Source organism: Coregonus lavaretus (genome assembly GCF_964263955.1).
Source record: "Coregonus lavaretus genome assembly, contig: SUPER_35_unloc_1, whole genome shotgun sequence".
In the NCBI taxonomy this organism is placed as follows: domain Eukaryota; kingdom Metazoa; phylum Chordata; class Actinopteri; order Salmoniformes; family Salmonidae; genus Coregonus; species Coregonus lavaretus.
This window is the reverse complement of record NW_028167181.1, coordinates 2,275,285-2,297,042: the sequence shown is the minus strand read 5'-3', so window position 1 is coordinate 2,297,042 and position 21,758 is coordinate 2,275,285. Positions and strand designations below refer to the sequence as shown.

The 21,758-nt window shown below is 44.1% G+C and overlaps 1 protein-coding gene across 1 annotated transcript in view; it reads left to right on the top strand.

Moving 5' to 3' along the window:
* Positions 1-21,270, top strand: part of LOC311109954 (lipopolysaccharide-responsive and beige-like anchor protein) — a gene marked incomplete at its 3' end in the record, with an annotated part of 31,976 nt that extends 10,706 nt beyond the window's left edge. The window contains exons 7-22 of the mRNA XM_084188471.1: positions 2,292-2,411; positions 5,431-5,577; positions 6,832-7,029; positions 9,326-9,459; positions 9,995-10,103; positions 10,606-10,758; positions 11,656-11,824; positions 12,265-12,344; positions 12,505-12,567; positions 13,410-13,507; positions 14,368-14,460; positions 16,219-16,327; positions 17,367-17,448; positions 20,038-20,161; positions 20,534-20,726; positions 21,265-21,270. Coding sequence (XP_084044597.1) covers positions 2,292-2,411; positions 5,431-5,577; positions 6,832-7,029; positions 9,326-9,459; positions 9,995-10,103; positions 10,606-10,758; positions 11,656-11,824; positions 12,265-12,344; positions 12,505-12,567; positions 13,410-13,507; positions 14,368-14,460; positions 16,219-16,327; positions 17,367-17,448; positions 20,038-20,161; positions 20,534-20,726; positions 21,265-21,270 — 1,878 coding nt within the window. The remainder of the gene's footprint in view (positions 1-2,291; positions 2,412-5,430; positions 5,578-6,831; positions 7,030-9,325; positions 9,460-9,994; positions 10,104-10,605; positions 10,759-11,655; positions 11,825-12,264; positions 12,345-12,504; positions 12,568-13,409; positions 13,508-14,367; positions 14,461-16,218; positions 16,328-17,366; positions 17,449-20,037; positions 20,162-20,533; positions 20,727-21,264) is intronic.
* Positions 21,271-21,758: the final 488 nt, after the last annotated feature.

The window sequence follows — 21,758 nt, the reverse complement described above, 5'->3', positions numbered from 1 at the left end:
TGTTATCCCCCACTACTCAGACTCAAAACCTCATTCTGAGATGTTTGGCCTCTATTTTTAGCTCTCTGTATTCCACGGTCGGTCTTATCTCCCAAGGTGTCTGCCTGGTAACTCTAATAACCTATTTCACTGGATTCTTCCCATGTGAAATCTGAGCAGCCAATGTAGGTGGGATTGTAGCCCAAGGGGTTTAGGAGTTGATCGCCCCCATGTCTCATAAGGGTAACTCAGTGAAGGCAGCTATGAATGAGGCTAAGATGTAGGCTGGCCAATGCTTTTTTGCTCGTTTGCAGTTGGTAGGCAGTCTGCTGATGCCAATGTCAAACTCATGATAACATAGCTTATTATACAATGTACAGTTGAAGTCGGAAGTTTACATACACTTAGGTAGGAGTCATTAAAACTTGTTTTTCAACCACTCCACAAATTTCTTGTTAACAAGCTATAGTTTTAGCAAGTCGGTTAGGACGTCTACTTTGATCATGACACAAGTCATTTTTCCAACAATTGTTTACAGATAGATTATTTCACTTATAATTCACTTTATCACAATTCCAGTGGGTCAGAAGTTTACATACACTAAGTTGACTGTGCCTTTAAACAGCTTGGAAAATTCCAGACAATGTCATGGCTTTAGAAGCTTCTGATAGGCTAATTGACATCATTTGAGTCAATTGGAGGTGTACCTGTGGTTGTATTTCAAGGCCTACCTTCAAACTCAGTGCCTCTTTGCTTGAGATCATGGGAAAATCAAAAGAAATCAGCCAAGATCTCAGAAAAAGAATTGTAGACCTCCACAAGTGTGGATTGGTAGCAATTTCCAAACGCCTGAAGGTACCACGTTCATCTGTACAAACAATAGTACGCAAGTATAAACACCATGGGACCACGCAGCCGTCATTCCGCTCAGGAAGGAGATGCGTTCTGTCTCCTAGAGATGAACGTACTATGGTGCGAAAAGTGCAAATCAATCCCAGAACAACAGCAAAGGACCTTGTGAAGATGCTGGAGGAAACAGGTACAAAAGTATCTATATCCACAGTAAAACGAGTCCTATATCGACATAACCTGAAAGGCCGCTCAGCAAGGAAGAAGCCATTGCTCCAAAACCGCCATAAAAAAGCCAGACTACGGTTTGCAACTGCACATGGGGACAAAGATCGTACTTTTTGGAGAAATGTCCTCTGGTCTGATGAAACAAAAATAGAACTGTTTGGCCATAATGACCATCGTTATGTTTGGAGGAAAAAGGGGGATGCTTGCAAGTCGAAGAACACCATCCCAACCGGCAGCATCATGCTGTGGGGGTGCTTTGCTGCAGGAGGGACTGGTGCACTTCACAAAATAGATGGCATCATGAGGAAGGAAAATTATGTGGATATATTGAAGCAACATCTCAAGACATCAGTCAGGAAGTTAAAGCTTGGTCGCAAATGGGTCTTCCAAATGGACAATGACCCCAAGCATACTTCCAAAGTTGTGGCAAAATGGCTTAAGGACCACAAAGAGTGGCCATCACAAAGCCCTGACCTCAATCCTATAGAAAATGTGTGGGCAGAACTGAAAAAGCAAGGAGGCCTACAAACCTGACTCAGTTACACCAGCTCTGTCAGGAGGAATGGGCCAAAATTCACCCAACTTATTGTGGGAAGCTTGTGGAAGGCTACCCGAAACGTTTGACCCAAGTTAAACAATTTAAAGGCAATGCTACCAAATACTAATTGAGTGTATGTAAACTTCTGACCCACTGGGAATGTGATGAAATAAATAAAAGCTGAAATAAATCATTCTCTCTACTATTATTCTGACATTTTACATTCTTAAAATAAAGTGGTGATCCTAACTGACCTAAGACAGGGAATTTTTACTAGGATTAAATGTCAGGAATTGTGAAAAACTGAGTTTAAATCTATTTGGCTAAGGTGTATGTAAACTTCCGACTTCAACTGTACCTTGTTAATAACATCATTACCATTGTTGTAAATTAAATTATAATTGAAAACATTATAGAAAAATAACAACATGTGAAACCGGTGAGGTGTTTAGGGTGTTAGGTCCATAGAAATATAATCTAATTCTAGTGCTGTGGTTAAGATGTTGTTGTTTCAGTGGTACATTGAGACCATGGTGGTTAAGTTGTTGTGTGTTGTTGTTTCAGTGGTACATGGCGACCATGGTGGTTAAGTTGTTGTTGTTTCAGTGGTACATGGCGACCATGGTGGATAAGTTGTTGTTGCTTCAATGGTACATGGCGACCATGGTGGTTAAGTTGTTGTGTGTTGTTGTTTCAGTGGTACATGGTGACCATCGTTCATGTCTACAACCGCTGGAAGAACAGTGAGATCAGCTGCTATGTCAACGGAGAGCTCGCCTCCTACGGAGAAATCACCTGGTTCGTCAACACCAGCGACGTAAGTAGCAATCAATCGATCCATACTATACTGATCATCGTTGTTATAATGTTATTCCTGTAGCAACCTTAAACCTCTACTCTCACACAACCATTCCTACCCCTGTATGCTGTGTAATGGAATATAGCTGAACCTACAAGTTGTGATAGTGGTTGTGGTTGGATGTACAGTGAGGGAAAAAAGTATTTGATCCCCTGCTGATTTTGTACGTTTGCCCACTGACAAACACATGATCAGTCTATCATTTTAATGGTAGGTTTATTTGAACAATGAGAGACAGAACAACAACAAAAAAATGTCAAAAATGTTATAAATTGATTTGCATTTTAATGAGGGAAATAAGTATTTGACCCCTCTGCAAAACATGACTTAGTCCTTGGTGGCAAAATCCTTGTTGGCAATCACAGAGGTCAGACGTTTCTTGTAGTTGGCCACCAGGTTTGCACACATCTCAGGAGGGATTTTGTCCCACTCCTCTTTGCAGATCTTCTCCAAATCATTAAGGTTTCGAGGCTGACGTTTGGCAACTCGAACCTTCAGCTCCCTCCACAGATTTTCTATGGGATTAAGGTCTGGAGACTGGCTAGGCCACTCCAGGACCTTAATATGCTTCTTCTTGAGCCACTCCTTTGTTGCCTTGGCCGTGTGTTTTGGGTCATTGTCATGCTGGAATACCCATCCACTACCCATTTTCAATGCCCTGGCTGAGGGAAGGAGGTTCTCACCCAAGATTTGATGGTACATGGCCCCTTTAATGCGGTGAAGTTGTCCTGTCCCCTTAGCAGAAAAACACCCCCAAAGCATAATGTTTCCACCTCCATGTTTGACGGTGGTGATGGTGTTCTTGGGGTCATAGGCAGCATTCCTCCTCCTCCAAACACGGCGAGTTGAGTTGATGCCAAAGAGCTCCATTTTGGTCTCATCTGACCACAACACTTTCACCCAGTCCTCCTCTGAATCATTCAGATGTTCATTGGCAAACTTCAGACGGGCATGTATATGTGCTTTCTTGAGCAGGGGGACCTTGCGGGCGCTGCAGGATTTCAGTCCTTCACAGCGTAATGTGTTACCAATTGTTTTCTTGGTGACTATGGTCCCAGCTGCCTTGAGATCATTGACAAGATCCTCCTGTGTAGTTCTGGGCTGATTCCTCACCGTTCTCATGATCATTGCAACTCCACGAGGTGAGATCTTGCATGGAGCCCCGGGCCGAGGGAGATTGACAGTTATTTTGTGTTTCTTCCATTTGCGAATAATCGCACCAACTGTTGTCACCTTCTCACCAAGCTGCTTGGCGACGGTCTTGTAGCCCATTCCAGCCTTGTGTAGGTCTACAATCTTGTCCCTGACATCCTTGGAGAGCTCTTTGGTCTTGGCCATGGTGGAGATTTTGCAATCTGATTGATTGATTGCTTCTGTGGACAGGTGTCTTTTATACAGGTAACAAGCTGAGATTAGGAGCACTCCCTTTAAGAGTGTGCTCCTAATCTCAGCTCGTTACCTGTATAAAAGACACCTGGGAGCCAGGAATCTTTCTGATTGAGAGGGGGTCAAATACTTATTTCCCTCATTAAAATGCAAATCAATTTATAACATTTTTGACATGCGTTTTTCTGGATTTTTGTTTTTTTTATTCTGTCTCTCACTGTTCTAATAAACCTACCTTTAAAATTATAGACTGATCATTTCTTTGTCAGTGGGCAAATTTACAAAATCAGCAGGGGATGAAATACTTTTTTCCCTCACTGTATGCGTGCATGTGTATAACCAAAAGTATTTTGGGATGGCAGTCATCAATCAAAAAATGTCTCTGAAGTCATCAATCAATCAGCAAGAAAGCCTTGAAGCTATCCATCCAGAACTCTTCAATTTGAACCATTTTGGTTTGGATAACAAAGGTTCCACACAAAGACGTATGGTATATGTTGTGATTGATGTACCACAGAGAACCATTGTTACTGCAGTACAGGATGTTAGAAGAGGACAGCACCTCCCCACAGGCCCCACTCTCTCTGATTGATTGATATAATCACTGTCTCAGCTGACAGAGGGCTCAGGGGTGAAACCACTCTCTTTATCTCTCTGCCTCTTTCTGTCTCTGTCTCTCTCTGCCTTTCTGTCTCTGTCTCTCTGCCTTTCTGTCTCTCTCTGCCTCTGTCTCTCTCTGCCTCTGTCTCTCTCTGCCTCTGTCTCTCTCTGCCTTTCTGTCTCTCTCTCTGTCTCTGTCTCTCTCTGCCTCTGTCTCTCTCTCTGTCTATCTCTGTCTCTCTCTCTCTGTCTGTCTTTCTCTGTCTGTCTCTCTCTCTGCCTCTGTCTCTCTCACTGTCTCTCTCTGTCTCTCTCTCTCCCTGTCTCTCTGTCTCTCTCTCTGTCTCTCTCTGTCTCTTCACATGGATGGAACTGGGTCTGTAACAGGGGAGGGTGTCTCTCTCTGTCTCCTCACATGGATGGAACTGGGTCTGTAACAGGGGAGGGAAATGAGTTGCATGAGTTGTGTAGTTGAAGACGCGCGCACACACACACACACACACACACACACACACACACACACACACACACACACACACACACACACACACACACACACACACACACACACACACGCCTACCTCCAAGCATATATGAGATTCTGTCATATTTCTCCAGAATGCTTTTTCTCTCTCTCTCGTGCGGAAGACAAGATTCACATGTCAGCTTTTAGCCAAATGAAGATGCTTTTCTAATGCAATGCTCTTGGCGTGACACAGTGTCACAGAGGGCCTCGATACCCTACAGTAGATATGGCTGATTAAGATATCTCTCCTCCCTCCTTGATAACAATGCTACACTCATCCCCAGCCTATTTACACATGCTCTAGTGAACATACAAAAGGGAACAGATTCATAGAAATGTATGTTATCTGTATGCCGATGGTGCGTTGATTCACACTCAGACATGCTGTTGGAGTTGTCATAGTTATCTTTATTAATGCTTGTTCAATTCTCCTTCCTTGTTTCCTTCCTTCCTCCCTTCCTCCAGACTTTCGACAAGTGTTTCCTTGGTTCGGCAGAGACGGCGGACGCCAACCGTATGTTCTGTGGTCAGATGGGGGCGGTGTATCTGTTTGGCGAGGCCCTCAGTGCAGCACAGATCCTTGCCATCTACCAGCTGGGGCCTGGTTACAAGGTAGGGAGACGCAAAGCCCAGTCATCTACCAGCTGGGGCCTGGTTACAAGGTAGGGAGACGCAAAGCCCAGTCATCTACCAGCTGGGGCCTGGTTACAAGGTAGGGAGACGCAAAGCCCAGTCATCTACCAGCTGGGGCCTGGTTACAAGGTAGGGAGACGCAAAGCCCAGCCATCTACCAGCTGGGGCCTGGTTACAAGGTAGGGAGACGCAAAGCCCAGTCATCTACCAGCTGGGGCCTGGTTACAAGGTAGGGAGACGCAAAGCCCAGTCATCTACAAGCTGGGGCCTGGTTACAAGGTAGGGAGACGCAAAGCCCAGTCATCTACCAGCTGGGGCCTGGTTACAAGGTAGGGAGATGCAAATCCCAGTCATCTACCAGCTGGTGCCTGGTTACAAGGTAGGGAGATGCAAATCCCAGTCATCTACCAGCTGGGGCCTGGTTACAAGGTAGGGAGACGCAAAGCCCAGTCATCTACCAGCTGGGGCCTGGTTACAAGGTAGGGAGACGCAAAACCCAGTCATCTACCAGCTGGGGCCTGGTTACAAGGTAGGGAGACGCAAAGCCCAGTCATCTACCAGCTGGGGCCTGGTTACAAGGTAGGGAGACGCAAAGCCCAGTCATCTACCAGCTGGGGCCTGGTTACAAGGTAGGGAGACGCAAAGCCCAGTCATCTACCAGCTGGGGCCTGGTTACAAGGTAGGGAGACGCAAAGCCCAGTCATCTACCAGCTGGGGCCTGGTTACAAGGTAGGGAGACGCAAAGCCCAGTCATCTACCAGCTGGGGCCTGGTTACAAGGTAGGGAGACGCAAAGCCCAGTCATCTACCAGCTGGGGCCTGGTTACAAGGTAGGGAGACGCAAAGCCCAGTCATCTACCAGCTGGGGCCTGGTTACAAGGTAGGGAGACGCAAAGCCCAGTCATCTACCAGCTGGGGCCTGGTTACAAGGTAGGGAGACGCAAAACCCAGTCGTTATGCAGTATTCAGTAGTCACACTACTCCAAAATGCCATGCCATTTGGATAACCCATATATCAAAAAAGGAAGGTCTGCACTCATCAATTTGAGGTGAAACATTTATTTATCTTCCTTCTTTCTCATATCATGGATTATTTAAAAAATATATATACTACAGACTATCACTAGTAGTGTGTAATGTTTAAACTGAACAGAAAAATATACATGTATAAGAAAGTCACTCCTTCCTGTTAATTGATTTGACCTCTCCACTTTCTCTCTGCCGTCTCTCTCAGGGCACGTTCAAGTACAAGGCTGAGAGTGACCTCCTGTTTGCTGAGCACCACAAAACCCTGCTATACGACGGCAAGCTGTCCTCCTGCATCTCCTTCTCCTACAACCCCCGCGCCACCGACGCTCAGCTGTGCCTGGAGTCCTCCCCCAAGGATAACGCCTCAATCTTTGTCCACTCGCCACATGCACTCATGCTGCAGGTACGGACACACACAGACGCAGACATAAACGCACACACACACACACACACAAACACACAGCGAAATGTGGTTTTGGCAGTGCTACTGCGCCAAAATGTATACCATCTAAGCTAGAAATCTAGTCAATGTTGAAAAGAGTTATGATTCTAGCGTGACTAATGGCATTTCTGCAGGCTATTCTTATCCCTTAGTTCAGGTGCTTCAGCCACTTGTTCCACACACCTCATGGGGACCTAACATTTATTTCCATTCAAAATCCTATTTTCTCTGACCCCTAACCTTAACCTTAACCCTAACCCGTAACCCAAACCCTAAACCCTAATTCCTTACCCTAAACCTAACCGCTAAGCTTAAAATAGCCTTTGTCCTCATGGCGACGTGGGAAAAGTCCCCACGAGGGAGAATGTTCCTTGTTTTACTGTCCTTGTGGGGACTTTTGGGGATTTTAGGTCCCCACAAGTATAGAAGAACCAACACACACACACACACCCACGCTCGCATGCACGCACACGCACGCACGCACGCACGCACGCACGCACCCACCCACACACCCACACACACACCCACACACACACACACACAGATAATGAAGCACCTCCATCAGGCTCTATCTACTTCATAAGTGTCTCATTAAAGGAAAGGTTCACCCATTTTGAATGTTATATTGTTTTTTTGAACCTCTGAGTGATGATTCCCTGGGTCATTTCATGTTTTCATGTGTATCTGAGTTATTGGCGTTCAAGCAGGCAGAAATCCGGCCGCTATGACGTAGCACTGTGATAAAGTCGCTCTCACTACACTGGAAGTTAATAGGAATACGACTTTTAGATCATGAAAACGTCTATCATACATGTCAGATTTCCATAACGATTTTCCATGTTTTACCAACCTTATTATAACACCAAAATGAAACATTTGTTCACAAAAAATAATGTTCTCACATATTAGTGTTATTTAATACTGAATTAAAGGAATGAGTGGGTTTGGGTGGATTTTTCCTTTAAGATAGAGGTGAGAATGACTTGACAGAACCACACTGCACCTGGCTGGCTAGCAGGCTGGGAACAGAACACTACCCTGTTCTATTACAGAATTAGATCTGCATAGCAGTCGTTTCTTTATTGAACCAAGGTGGTGTTTCCTGAGAGTTTTTTCTTTAAGCACTTTATTATATTATACAGTACTTTATTTGACCTTGTAGTTACTGAGGATGATGAGTTAATGTTCTGGTGGCTACTTGTTACCATGTCAATTCTAGGTAGCAACAACTAGATGACAAGTATTGTAATGAAAGTGCCTCAGAAACATCTTTCTCTCATTCAAAATCCACATTTTACTTTCCTTATCACAGAAGGTCATCTGCACGCCTGATTAAATGCACATTAGGAAGACCTTGTCAGCCCACACACACACACACACACACACACACACACACACACACACACAGCTGTCCTTTTTATTTAATTACTTTGAATTCTCTCTCACTGTAATTGAGTTCTGTCTGAGCCTCACAGCGCGTTCAGTCAACGCATGAGCTCCTTTGTCTTTCTGAGGCAGCCTGTATGTTTGTACACACACACACACACACACACACACACACACACACACACACACACACACACACACACAGACCCCCTTGCCTATAGAATAATAATTTCCTATATTATCCCTTGGTCCCGCCCTCTATTTAGGTCAACATGCTCAGTATTTGTTAGCACATTGTTACAGTCTTACATGCATGGACATGTCTGTGTAGGTTAGTGTCCTCTACATATGTGTTCACAATGACTAATGGCTTGTTTAGGAAGTATGGCAGACCGAACCGTAAACGCATGAGAAAAGGGCTTGCTCATAATAGCTGATTTTGCTACTGTGGGATCTGACAATAAGAAACACCGAAAATATTCTACCCACGGAACTCATTTAGCAAAACCCTCATCAGGGTAAACAGACTAGACACCTGAGCCATGTCGCCTCGGAGACTAACTCATCGTCACGGTAACGATCCCGCCACTCAGCCCATCACCGTTAGCGACAGGTGTAATAGTGCTGTAAAGGAGACAGATGTTCAGAGGAGTTATACTGTGTTTTCAGCACCACACCAGATGTACAAGGGAGAAATGTGACACCGCCTCCAATCAGCATTGTTTGCCACATGAGACAAAAGCAGAAACAGCCTTGGTCTACAGTCCATATGGTTCTGATGGGGTTCTGATTCTCCTGTATTTCACACTTCAAAAGTATTGCACTCTATTTCTACTCCTGATCATTGTGTATGTATTCCTCACTTCTTCAGGATGTGAAGGCGGTGGTTACCCACTCTGTTCAGAGTGCCATCCACTCCATCGGGGGAGTGCAGGTCCTCTTCCCCCTGTTTGCACAGCTGGATCACCTCCAGCACACCAGCGATGAACTGGACACCTCTGTCTGGTAGTGGACTACTGTCTTTTGATTGATTGATCGATTGATTGACTTTATTACATTATTTTAAATACTCTACACATCCATATGTAGCCATGTCACTTGTAGGGAGTGTTACCTTTCACATAAGAAAACAGTTCATTCTTTTTCCAAACTAACATCTATTGATTTCAGGGATAAGGAAAAACTGCATTCTGTTGGTGGGGCTGAACTCACCTGCAGTCTAGAGTATTTTGATTTCACTCAGTAGAAGTTGTTTTGTTAATTCAATGGATTCAACCATGCATGATGGCAGCGCAAATGGCATGCATAATGTTGTCTTGTCCTACTCACTAAACCTGGATACCGGTTTTGAATACTAGTGCCCCTAGGCCTTGAGTAAGGTTCTCAATAATGGCTTTGTGGCTTTTATCTGCCCTCAAGAGGAAGGTGTTGCATAGAATGTGTTCTCACAGTAGAATGGTAGAATGGTGACACCCTCATTATATTAGACAATAGCTATAGGATATGTTCTCTCTCTCTCATTCTCTCTCTCTCTCTCCAGTTGCACTTTGCTGTCCTTTGTGATGGAGCTGCTGAAGAACTCTGTGGCTATGCAAGAGCAGGTCCTGGCCTGCAAGGGCTTTCTGGTCATCGGCTACACTCTGGAGAAGGTGAGAGACGTGATCCACACACCACCACCCCTCGCCAGAGACACATTCACACTCTGCAATCTTCCTCTCTCCTGACCTAATTGCTGTTCTGTGCTGAAATTGAAAGGTGGATAATATCCTGGCTGGCTGATTTCCCAGCACTCTGTCCATTACATCAGAGAGGAACAGATATTGAACTGTCTGTCCTTCAGCCTCAGTGCTGTGGCCTCCAATTCCATACTGCATTTGTCTGTTCTGAGACCAGTGCTAAACGCCCCTACATCTGGTAGCTTGTTGATTGTGTCTGTGTGTGCGCGCGTGTGTGTGGTCCGGTATATAGGTGACTCTAAAAGTCCATTTACATCTAAGGCCCTAATTGCTTTTTCCCCCCTTAGCTGCATTTAGAGGTCACAGCTGACAGTGGGCTTGTTAGACAGAGAGTTGACCTGATTCACCTTTCTCTCTGTATGTATCCTCTCCTCCCTCCCTCCCTCTCCTCCCTCCCTCCCTCCCTCCTCTGTAGTCTTCCAAGGTGCATGTGACTCGGTCCGTGCTGGACATCGTGCTGGCCTTTGCCCGTTACCTCAGCAACCTGCAGAACGGCGTCCTGCTGCTCAAGCAGCTGTGTGACCACATCCTGTTCAACCCTGCCATCTGGATCCATGCCCCCGCCAAGGTAAGAGAGGAGAGGGACACGTACAGGCACACACATGTGCAGGCAGGTAGACGCATGCATGGTGACACACAGTCAAGCAGGCAGGTAGACACATGCACTGTGACACACAGTCAAGGACAGAGTTGTGCAGGCAGGTAGACACATGCATGGTGACACACAGTCAAGGACAGAGTTGTGCAGGCAGGTAGACACATGCACGGTGACACACAGTCAAGGACAGAGTTGTGCAGGCAGGTAGACACATGCATGGTGACACACAGTCAAGGACAGAGTTGTGCAGGCAGGTAGACACATGCACGGTGACACACAGTCAAGGACACAGTTGTGCAGGCAGGTAGGCACATGCATGGTGACACACAGTCAAGGACACAGTTGTGCAGGCAGGTAGACACATGCATGGTGACACACAGTCAAGGACACAGTTGTGCAGGCAGGTAGACACATGCACTGTGACACACAGTCAAGGACAGAGTTGTGCAGGCAGGTAGACACATGAAGGTACACACATATGCACGGACAAATGTGACGTGCAGGCACACACACACACACACCTCTGTCCATCCCACCATCACCCTTTCATACTCTCGTCCTTGTACCTCTCCTCCCGTACATGAGAGCTACAGGCCACCATTCAGTAGGTTAGGCTACTGTACAGACCTCCACCTGTGCCTGCTATTGAACCAGGAAGTGCGTGTCTAAATACCCTTATGGGCTTACAACACTCCAGTTAACATCAGCATGGCAGCCCTTCACACACTGACATTGGATTTTATTTCTGCCTCACCTCATGCTGTGTTTTTAAAGTGTGTGTGTGTCCTTACGTGTGTGTGTGTGTTCCCAACATGTGTATGTGTGTTCCTAATGTGTGTGTGTGTGTGTGCATTCACCCCCCCCCAGGTGCAGTTGACATTGTACACCTACCTGTCGACCGAGTTCATCAGCACGGTGACCATCTACAACGCCATCCGCAGGGTGGGCACGGTACTGCAGGTCATGCACACGCTCAAGTACTACTACTGGGTCGTCAACCCCCAGGACCGCAGCGGAGTCACGCCCAAGGGCCTCGGTAAGAGAACACAGACACAGGAGCACGTGGACACAGGAGTAGACACACATGCCTCCCTACACACACACATACACACACACCGCACTCTTTCATATTTCCACTAACACACACTTTTCTACACACACTGACACAGACGGATACCTCTCCTCCTCTCCTCCCCCTAGACTAGTGTTGCTGTAGTGTTGGCATGGAAGTAGAGCAGCACACTACTTTTATTGAGTGAAACTGGGTCCTTCATCCAGTCCTTTGTGTCCCCTGCAGAATGTGCTTTCCTGTCCTTCTTGTACCTCTATGTTGTCTGCTAAACCTAGAATAAATATGTTGTATTGTCTACCTACAGCTGTGAGCTCTGCATGGCATCCTAAATCAAATCCTTTTGAAAATGACTTTGTCCCTGCGTGTCTGTGTGTGTTTGTCTGTGTTTGTCGTTGTGCGTGTAGACGGTCCGAGACCCAATCAGAAGGAGATCCACTCTCTCAGAGCTTTTCTGCTGCTGTTTGTGAAACAACTCATAATGAAGGTTAGTGTGTGGCTAGTTTATGCTTTGTTATATAATGAGAATCTCGTTTGATTCAAAACAAATATTCCAGCTAATATTTCACCTTTTACACCTAATGTTAATATACAATAAATATGATCGGTGAAAAGTTTGATTTATATTCTGTACTATCTATTTTCAGGATTACGGAGTGAAGGAAGATGAGCTTCAGAGTATTCTCAACTACCTGCTCACCATGCATGAGGTTAGAACAAAAAGATCATTAGAAAATATCAACTACCCACTAGGTGGCACTCTAAGCCAACAGCTCCGGCTCCTTTCTTCCAGATCCTCTCTGCTCTATACTATGGATAGACCGACCAATCACACTGGGCCGGGGAAACGACAAGGCTCTTTTTAACCGTTGCAAAGTTTCACCAAGCCCTCCCTCACATAAGCCTCTGTGTTTACACTGCAGTGATGCATAGAGAAATAATAGTGCTGTAAACCAAGCAGGAATAATCCCTGCAGGAACAAGGGGGATTTCCGCTCTCCTTCAGGGGTTCCACAGTCTTTTATGGATTGTTCATTCATCAGATGATTCCATTGTTTCCGTTTATTATTCATTCCATCAATATTTGTTGTCAATGATGAATTATCTTTTTCCGTAGCGACCATTACTAAACGCGATGGAAGTTGAGCGCTGGTTTGATCTTTGATGTCGTGTGTCACCAATTAATCAATAATTAGTGCGAAAATAAACAGTATTAATTATTGCACTTACATGATCAATGCCTGTGTTTGTGGCGCACTCTATCTGCATGCATGTGGGTGTCTGTAATGTAGTGTGTGTTTTGGAGTCTGCTTCATGATGATACATGATGTATCAGCACACCCACTAGCCAGACTATTCATCTCTCATTGGGTTGAAAGGCGATGCTAATTGTGAGCTCATTAGCGCGCGCACACACACACACACACACACACACACACACTCTTTATCATATTGTTAATAATGCTAACAACAGAGCCTCCTCCGGGCCCCCTCCCTCCTGCACCCCCCGATCTGATTAATTCAATTCAGTACAACTTTATTTATTTTCCCAGGACGACAATCTAATAGATGTGCTTCAGCTGCTGGTGGCTCTGATGTCGGAGCATCCTGGCTCCATGATCCAGGCCTTTGATCAGCGCAACGGAATACGGTAGGCTTAGGAATAGAATGACCCCACCACCCATCATGGAACTTCAATGGGCATGCCCGTTCTAGTCATTTGACTTCTATGACAGTACTGTAACTATAACGTCATCTCCCTCTGGGTTTGCCATCTCCCATGGCAACGGGTGGCACATACTCCACCACAGGCCCTGCGGCCTCGGTGTCTGAGAACAAGATCGTTGTGACGTTAGCCTACTTCATGTGTGCCTTCGAAATGGTACCCTCTTACATTTGTAGTGCCAGAGACGGTACCCTATTTCCTGTATAATAGTGCACTACTTTTAACCAGAGGCTATAAAGGGAATAGGTTTCCATTTCAGATGCAGCCTTATGGTTCTGTCTGTGTTTCATGAAGCCAAAATGAAGCCAGATGACACTGAGGCCAATAAAGACGCTTTACTGGCTTCATTTGATCCTTTATCTGCAGGACTATTGACATTCAGCGACGACGGCACACAAGATTTGTCTAGCTTATTTAGTCACCTTGTTTGCGTTCCCTGTCACAGGGGGTTAAATGTAGTGTATTAACCATGCATGTCTGGCCTGGTGTCGGATATAGTCCCACTCATAAAGGCTTCAGGCAAACTTTGTCTGATGCACATTTTGGGTGCCTTCTCATTTTTCTTGCCACTCATGAAGGCTCCAACCGCCTCTATTTTACAACCAAAGTAGATGTCCTATACAACTGTATACTAGGTTCACAAAGCAGATATGATCTGTAATGAAGTGATTCTGTAAATGTTTGGTTCTGATACACTCTTTTAGGTTTTATAGTTTGAGATACTGTTACATTTGCTTAAATATGTGATGTTTGTTATTCATGTATTTTTCTTTGTTTCTGTACAGGGCCATTTACAAGCTGCTGGCTTCCAACAGTGAAGGAATCAGAGTTCAGGCGCTCAAAGTCTTGGGCTACTTCCTCAAGCACTTGCCCGCTAAGTAAGAACTCTAATATGTTGGTTGCACTTACCTTGTACTCATGTCTGTAGGATATTATTAAGAATTGTCCATACGTTCAGTCACATAAAAGCACCAAATTCTGCCTTGGACATTAAAAGTATATTTATTCCAGATTAAAGAAGGAGTCAGTTTGGCTCAGTCATTTATGTAATACTTCCTATTCTATAGTAATTTACCCGTAGGCAGCCAAAAGGGTTTTCAATTCAAAATGGCCTCTCCTCAGTTGTATATTATAAGAGCCAAATCCCATCATGGAGCTGAGTATCTACAGAGAAAAGGGTCTCATTCAGGTGGAGGTCGATATCTAATCTTCTTTCAGCCTGCATACTGTAGTAAAAGGAATAGCTGGTATTAAATACCTTTCTAAATCTCGCTCTCTGGAGAGTAAATTGCCTCTAGTTGTGTAGAAGTGTTTATATAACAAATTAGCCACTCGTAAGTCTCCTTTGGTTCAGCGAACAATTAAGATCGCTGTCAGAGTTTAAAGAAAACAACCCAGGATGAAATACAGTGCAGGGCTCATTGAGGCTCTATTTCCAATTTTACTGATTCCCTTTTGATCTCCCACACTTTTGATCAGTGTTAGTGCATATGTCTGCAGCCTCAGCCCCAGCCTCAGCCCCAGCCTCATCCCCAGTCTCAGTGGCCCCCCCCCAAAACATTTTTTAACTATTTTTTTGTTGTTGTTGTTGAAGGATCTCAGTCCAGCTTTCAACTTTAGTCTTGAAAGGATCTTTGGTCCATCCGGGAAAGTAGAATGCACAAGGTGCAATTTCTAAATTGGGTAGTGCATCATCAGTTCCTCTTGTCATGTTAGTCATTGCAGACCTTAGAGAGCTATTTATAACTTGTCAGAAATGTCCAGATCAACTAGCCCTTGTCAGCTAACATTTTTTAGCTAGGTTATTTAGCCCATAGATTTTGTTGTAATGTTTGAGTCACTCAAATATCACATGAATACACATTAGACATGCTTTAAAACTGCAACATTTGATCGGCACCCCATGATTTTTTTTGGGGTAGAATTGCAGGAAATACGCTTTACATCTGCAAAATGTTCTCTCCACCAACAAGAGGGGACTGAACAGTTTGTGTCATAAACAGTGCTTGTGCCCATAGAAATAGATGTGGGGCATGCATGCGTGAGCCATGTAGAGGATGTTCCGTAATGCTGGAAGGGGGGCCTGAGGGAAAAAGTTTGGGAACCCCTGTCTTAGACAGTCAGACTCTCTGCTGTCTGACTATAGCACCTTTATCATCCCAAAATATTTACAGATGAACAGTACTCAGAGATGAAAGCTCTGAGGGATACTTGTCTTTGAAGGGTCCTGACAAGCCTCTGCAGGGGTGCTTTTCTCATATCTTTCAACTGTGTTCAAGTGTGTTCTGAAGCACTGGTAAGCTTACACAAGCGATGGTTCACAAACCATTTCCTTTGTCAGTCCTCAACCAACGTATTCACAAGGATTTTTCTATATATTTGCTGCCGGATTTGACCGACAACCCAAAATGGAATATGTACGGCCCACCATTTTGGAAACATTGCTTGCTATACCATACAATGGTGCCAGGTAACGCTTTTGTGAATTTATAGGTAACTGTCTAGTTAACATTTTTGCATGTAATTAAGTGCGACCTGATACACTGATACAGTATGTGTGGATACGGTGATCAGTGCGCTGTTACCAAATGTCAATGGATTCTCACTGACTGTTTGACCCTTGATCTTTGTTCCAGGAGGAAGTCAGAGGTCATGCTGGGTCACGGCCTCTTCTCCTTGCTCAACGAGCGACTGATGCTCCACTCCAACCAGTTCAGCATGACAACCTACAACGTGCTCTTCGAGGTCAGTCAGTCCCTCTCTCATCTCTTCCTAGCCGTGTATGTGTAGGAGAGTCTATAAGAAATGTATGTGTAGGAGAGTCTATAAGAAAATGTAGTAGTCTCCCCCATAAATCCTAATACTAACACCCTCCATTTTGTATTTGCATTGGCTGATGATTTCCGTCACTGTATTAGTTCAATTATACATGCACTGATTACACATGAATTAATTCTGAATACACATTATTTAGATTCAAAGTGTGTTTTCTGAATTATTGAATGCTTTTATAGTTTTTTTGATTGAATTGTATAGAACGTGTAGTTATACTCTAGTTTTACTGTGGCTTGCATCAGCTCTAGCTATTCTCCTTCTGTCTGGACCTAAATAGCATATCACCTCTCAAAACATTGCAGTCCATTTTGAAGCATGAGGTACTATTATTACCCATTGGTAATACCTTTAATGTGTACTGTATGTTCCTTAACTCAAATGATGGTAGTTTATGTTAATGTTCCTATGTTATAATGGCGTACCGAGACTTTTAATGGACATACGCAGTAATGCACACTATATTAAACTCCACAGGAATCATGGACTGGTTGTATCTGGCCTTGGAAACGACGTATTTTGACACCTAGGAATATATGGGATTGTCAAGACAATGTATTCCTCCCCTGCTGTTACTGTGAAATATTGACGTCTTTACGATTCGGCACTGATTCTTGTTACCTATTTCTCTGTTAAGACTTGATGAACACATACGAACATATGTGGATTTCTATATGGCCCAATGTACCTCTTCCCTGGTGCTGTTAGTATGAGATATAGATGTGTAAAAGTATTTATATACCTCTTCTTTCTCCCTCTCCCTCGTCTTGTGTAGATCCTGGTTGAACTGAATACGTATGATTGTGGAATTGCAATGGGGAACTCATGTACTTCTTGGTGCTGTTACTATGAGCTATAGATTCACATAAAAGTATTTATGGGTCTTCTGTATTTCTCCCTCTCCTCTCCTTTCCTCCCCGTTTCTCTTCTTTCTTTCTCTCCTTCTCTGTAGATCCTGACCGAGCAGATCTGCACTCAAGTGATCCATAAACAGCATCCGGACCCTGACTCCACTGTGAAGATTCTCAACCCGCGTGAGTCACCCCTCGGCACCGCACAGCACCCCTCCGTACCCCTCTGCACCCCACCACTAAATAAATCACCTTTACCTACTGCTGCATGCTTGACCAGACCTAGAGAGCCTCCTCTCCCTTACGACCGGTGCCAGTTATATACTGGCCAACAAATGTGGAGCATAGTTTGTAGGCTACATACCTACACTACACAAGCGGTAAGTGATCATATATGGTTAGACGAATAGTGGTCGTGTTGGGCTATAAGATTCAACTGCTACATTTTAAGTCAATAATTTTTATGAAAATGCTATTAAAAAGAGTAGCTATTGAGAAAATAAACTACATAAACATAATGAAATGATAACTGGAAATTATATTGCGATAGTATATTTTTTAAATAATGTATCGCAGCAAAGTAAAGTTGTGAAAGATCAATTTTATTCAGTTGACGTTCACACAACAGCTGAAGTGGAACTGAATAAAATGAGTGCATCGTTAAAGAGCTCATGAAATCAACACCAGGCCTTGCAGCATTATGCACAAACATAATAGTTCCTAGTTTTGAAACTCAACTGTCATTTTTCAAAAGTAGATCTTTGGTCCATCCGGGAAATGATGCAACAAACAATCTTAGATGTCAACTTAGTATTTCATCAAGTTGATATACTATGGCATTATTTAGTATTTTTAATAAGAGTTTAGAGAAAGAGGAATTTATACTTCAAAATTTACCCCACAGACCATTTTACAGTTTTTCTTGGCAATTAGAAACATTTCAAATGATTTTTGAATTATGACCCTGTCTTCTGCAAAGGGGTTCTCATTTGATGTTTACCTTTTTAATATTCCGATAATGTGCACATACAGTAATTTAAAGTAATACTCCCGGAGATGTAGCCATTTTCCTTTACTACCGGGGGCATATTTTTATATACATGCCTCATTAAGAGGGAAAACGTTCATGCTTAGTTTCTGTATGATGCAACGTAACAAGCTCATAGCAACCCCATTGATCAAAGCAATGTACTTGTCTCATCCTGTCCTAGTCTAGTATTTTCAGACCATTACTTACCTCTAATTTCACGTCAGCTCTCAAAACCTTTTCATATGTGGGAGAATCAACTTCCTCAGCTGTGGCGGAGAGGGGGGAAGAAACGGAGTCAGGCTGAAATCACAACCCGAGGATTACTTTATCCCTGCTCTAATCTTACAGTTAAACTCCATAGTGTGTGTGTGTGATCCACATCTCATAGCCACACATTGATTAGCATAGGCCCTTCACTGTGTTAAAGGCATCCAGTCGTGTGCTGCATAAAACACAAAGAGACAGTCCAATGTGCTTTTTGCATGTGAACCGAACACACTTTATGGGAGTTGTAAGCAATGGGAGCACCGTGGAGTCTGTTTCTCCTTTACCGTAGCTGCCTGTGTTCTGTTCTTGATGTTATCTGCTCTGAAGCCTCAAAATGGGCCTGATTGCAGTCTTTAGTAACGTCAGAGCGAATCAAACAAACTAAGGAAGTACCGTTTCCCTTAAATTAACTCCATGGAAAGAAACCACGACCAAATGGGGGAAAATACCCCATACTTCCATCCCTCCATCCCCCAGTAACATGCAGAGGTAATTTTCTGGCAGTGAGAGTTCAGCGATTCATAATTTGATTGACTAAGGCTTATAGAAACAACATAAACGTCTGTGCTGCGAGGGGGCCTCGTTGGTTACCATCGGTTACCGGCAAGGTCCAAGACGGCAAAGTGAAATCATAACCCCCCCCCCCCCTTTCCCGACTCAAGCTAAAGGGACACTGACATTGTCTATATAATTCATCTAAACAGGCAGTCTCTTTAGGTTAATCAAACAAAGGGTTCCAGGAAGCCTGCATGTGACTTTGGCGCACGCGGTACACAAACACACAAACACAGACATACACACACACTGTTGCACAAACACACACAAGTGTACGCAGGCACACACAGACACACACACAGCTCTGAGTTGAAACAATCCCAAACTTTGTTTGATTGTTTCCACCACAAAAATGTTGAAGTGTCTGCTGACAGTCAAATCAAGATGGCTTGTGACACAATGATTCACACATGTTGAGATTAATTGTTTGATTGTGTTGTTGAATTGTGGTCTGACTCTTACTCCCTTCTTCTGCAGTTGATTTGTTTCATGGAACGTGTGTATTCATTCAAAAATATCATTTTTTGGTGCAATTTAGGATATACAATTTGAATCACTCATAGGGAGTAAAAGTTTATTATACAGTATAAATATTAGGATATTTTTAAATGTTTTAAAGTCAGTATTGTAGCATGTCACTATTTTCAAAACAATCAGAATTTATTTACATGAATTCTCAGGTTCTGTCCCTTGCTTAATCACTTCTTATTTGGTGAATCAGTATTAAAAAGTCCTTATTTGAATGAAGATATGATATTTTGACAGACAACATTCTGTTCTCTGCGTGCCTCTGCTGACCGTCTGTTCTGTACCAACCGTGTCAGTAACCCTGCCGTGAAAGTAGTGCGTCTGTGTCTACTAAACCGTGTCAGACACCGTAACGGTGCATTAACATAACGTGTTTTGCTGGGTTTTGACAGAGGTCCTGAAGGTGATCGCTGCCCTGCTGAAGAACTCTCCCCTCTCCCCAGAGAGCATGGAGGTGCGCAGGGTCTTCCTGTCAGACATGATCAAACTGTTCAATAACAGCAAAGATAACAGGAGGTAAGGAACGTGGTTTTGCAGTTTTGTGACTATTCCATTGGATCAGTTGCTCCAGACAAGCTCAATCAATCCACTCTAGGGAGTATTTGAAAGGAAACAAATACTATTTGAAGCCAGGTCTGAGCCCTAGTTCCTCATGCTGGCGCCATGCTGGGGCTTTACTGGGGTGAGGCCAACAAGCTTTGTCTTTCGTATGCTCAGAGTACAGGACGTTTTGAAGATGTGTATCCTTTTGTGATATTGTTTATCTGTACACTACATGAGTGCGCTGTGTATGTAGAATTGTTTTCAAATGTTTGTGTGTTTGCACGCACATACTGTACTGAGTCTTCAGTGCGCTAATATCTGTGTGTGTGTGTGTGTGTCTATCAGGAGCCTGCTGCAGTGCTCTGTGTGGCAAGATTGGATGCTCTCTCTGTGCTTCATCAACCCCAAGAGCAGCGAGGAGCAGAAGGTCACTGAGATGGTGTACGCCATCTTCCGCATCCTGCTCTACCACGCCATCAAGTACGAGTGGGGCGGCTGGCGCGTGTGGGTGGACACCCTGTCCATCACCCACTCCAAGGTCAGAGAGCTCATTAACCCCCTCAGACGGTCAACCAAACTCTGCCACACGGAGAGACGCAGGGCTTCTGGATCTGTTTCTATACGTCTCTGTGGATTGTCAACGCTTTCTCTTGCTCTTCCAATCTCTCCTTCTTTTTTTAGCTACATTCTTTTCTCTTTTTCATTATTTTGTGAACACTCTCTCTCTCTCTCTCTCTCTCTCTCTCTCTCTCTCTCTCTCTCTCTCTCTCTCTCTCTCTCTCTCCCGCTCCTCTTACTTTCTCTCTCTTTCTTTAGCACTCTGAAATGAGACTCCACTCACCTCGCTGCCCTTTCTCTTACCTCAGCTTCTGGAGGGCGCTCAGACGTCAAGATCCATCTCAAGTCTCTATCCAACCAGTCAGGGCCTTCCTTGTTTAAGTTTGATCCTGACATAATAACAGTCTCACCCTATAAGCTACCAGAGGAAATATCCAAAGATCCCTGCTAGCCTTAATGACCCACTCATAGTGATAGTGACTGACTAACAGAGAACTGCCTCTCTCGGTGCCCATCAGATCTAGCCTGGTGGAAATCTTGTGCTGATTATGATGTAAGAACTACAGTTTGCTGGCTTATTGGAATCAGTTATTTTCCCTCTTCCATCCCTTCCAGTCATTTATTTATGTATTGAGTTTCCCTCCCTTTAGTTAAACATAAGCTACCAGCACTTCTTATTTCAGAAACTCCATTTTAAAAAGGCTGTTTAAAAATGAATTGTTGATATTGGATTACAGAGCCAGGTTCCAAGGCAGTGAAGTAATTTGGTCGGAGTCGGATTGTGGTCTGGGGTGGTTTCTAAAGCTTGGGAGATTGGTGGTTGGTTGAGGGAAACAAGGCTATTTTTGTGTTGAGGTGGATGTCTATGGAGTTCTGAGGATGTAGTGATGGAGAAAGGCCACAAGGGGGCACAGTTACACCATTTGGCTCTGTTTCTCTCCTTTTCTCAGGACTGGGGTTGGTTGGCTTGGTTACACTGTATTTGCTAGTCCAAAAGCTCTCGACCTCAACA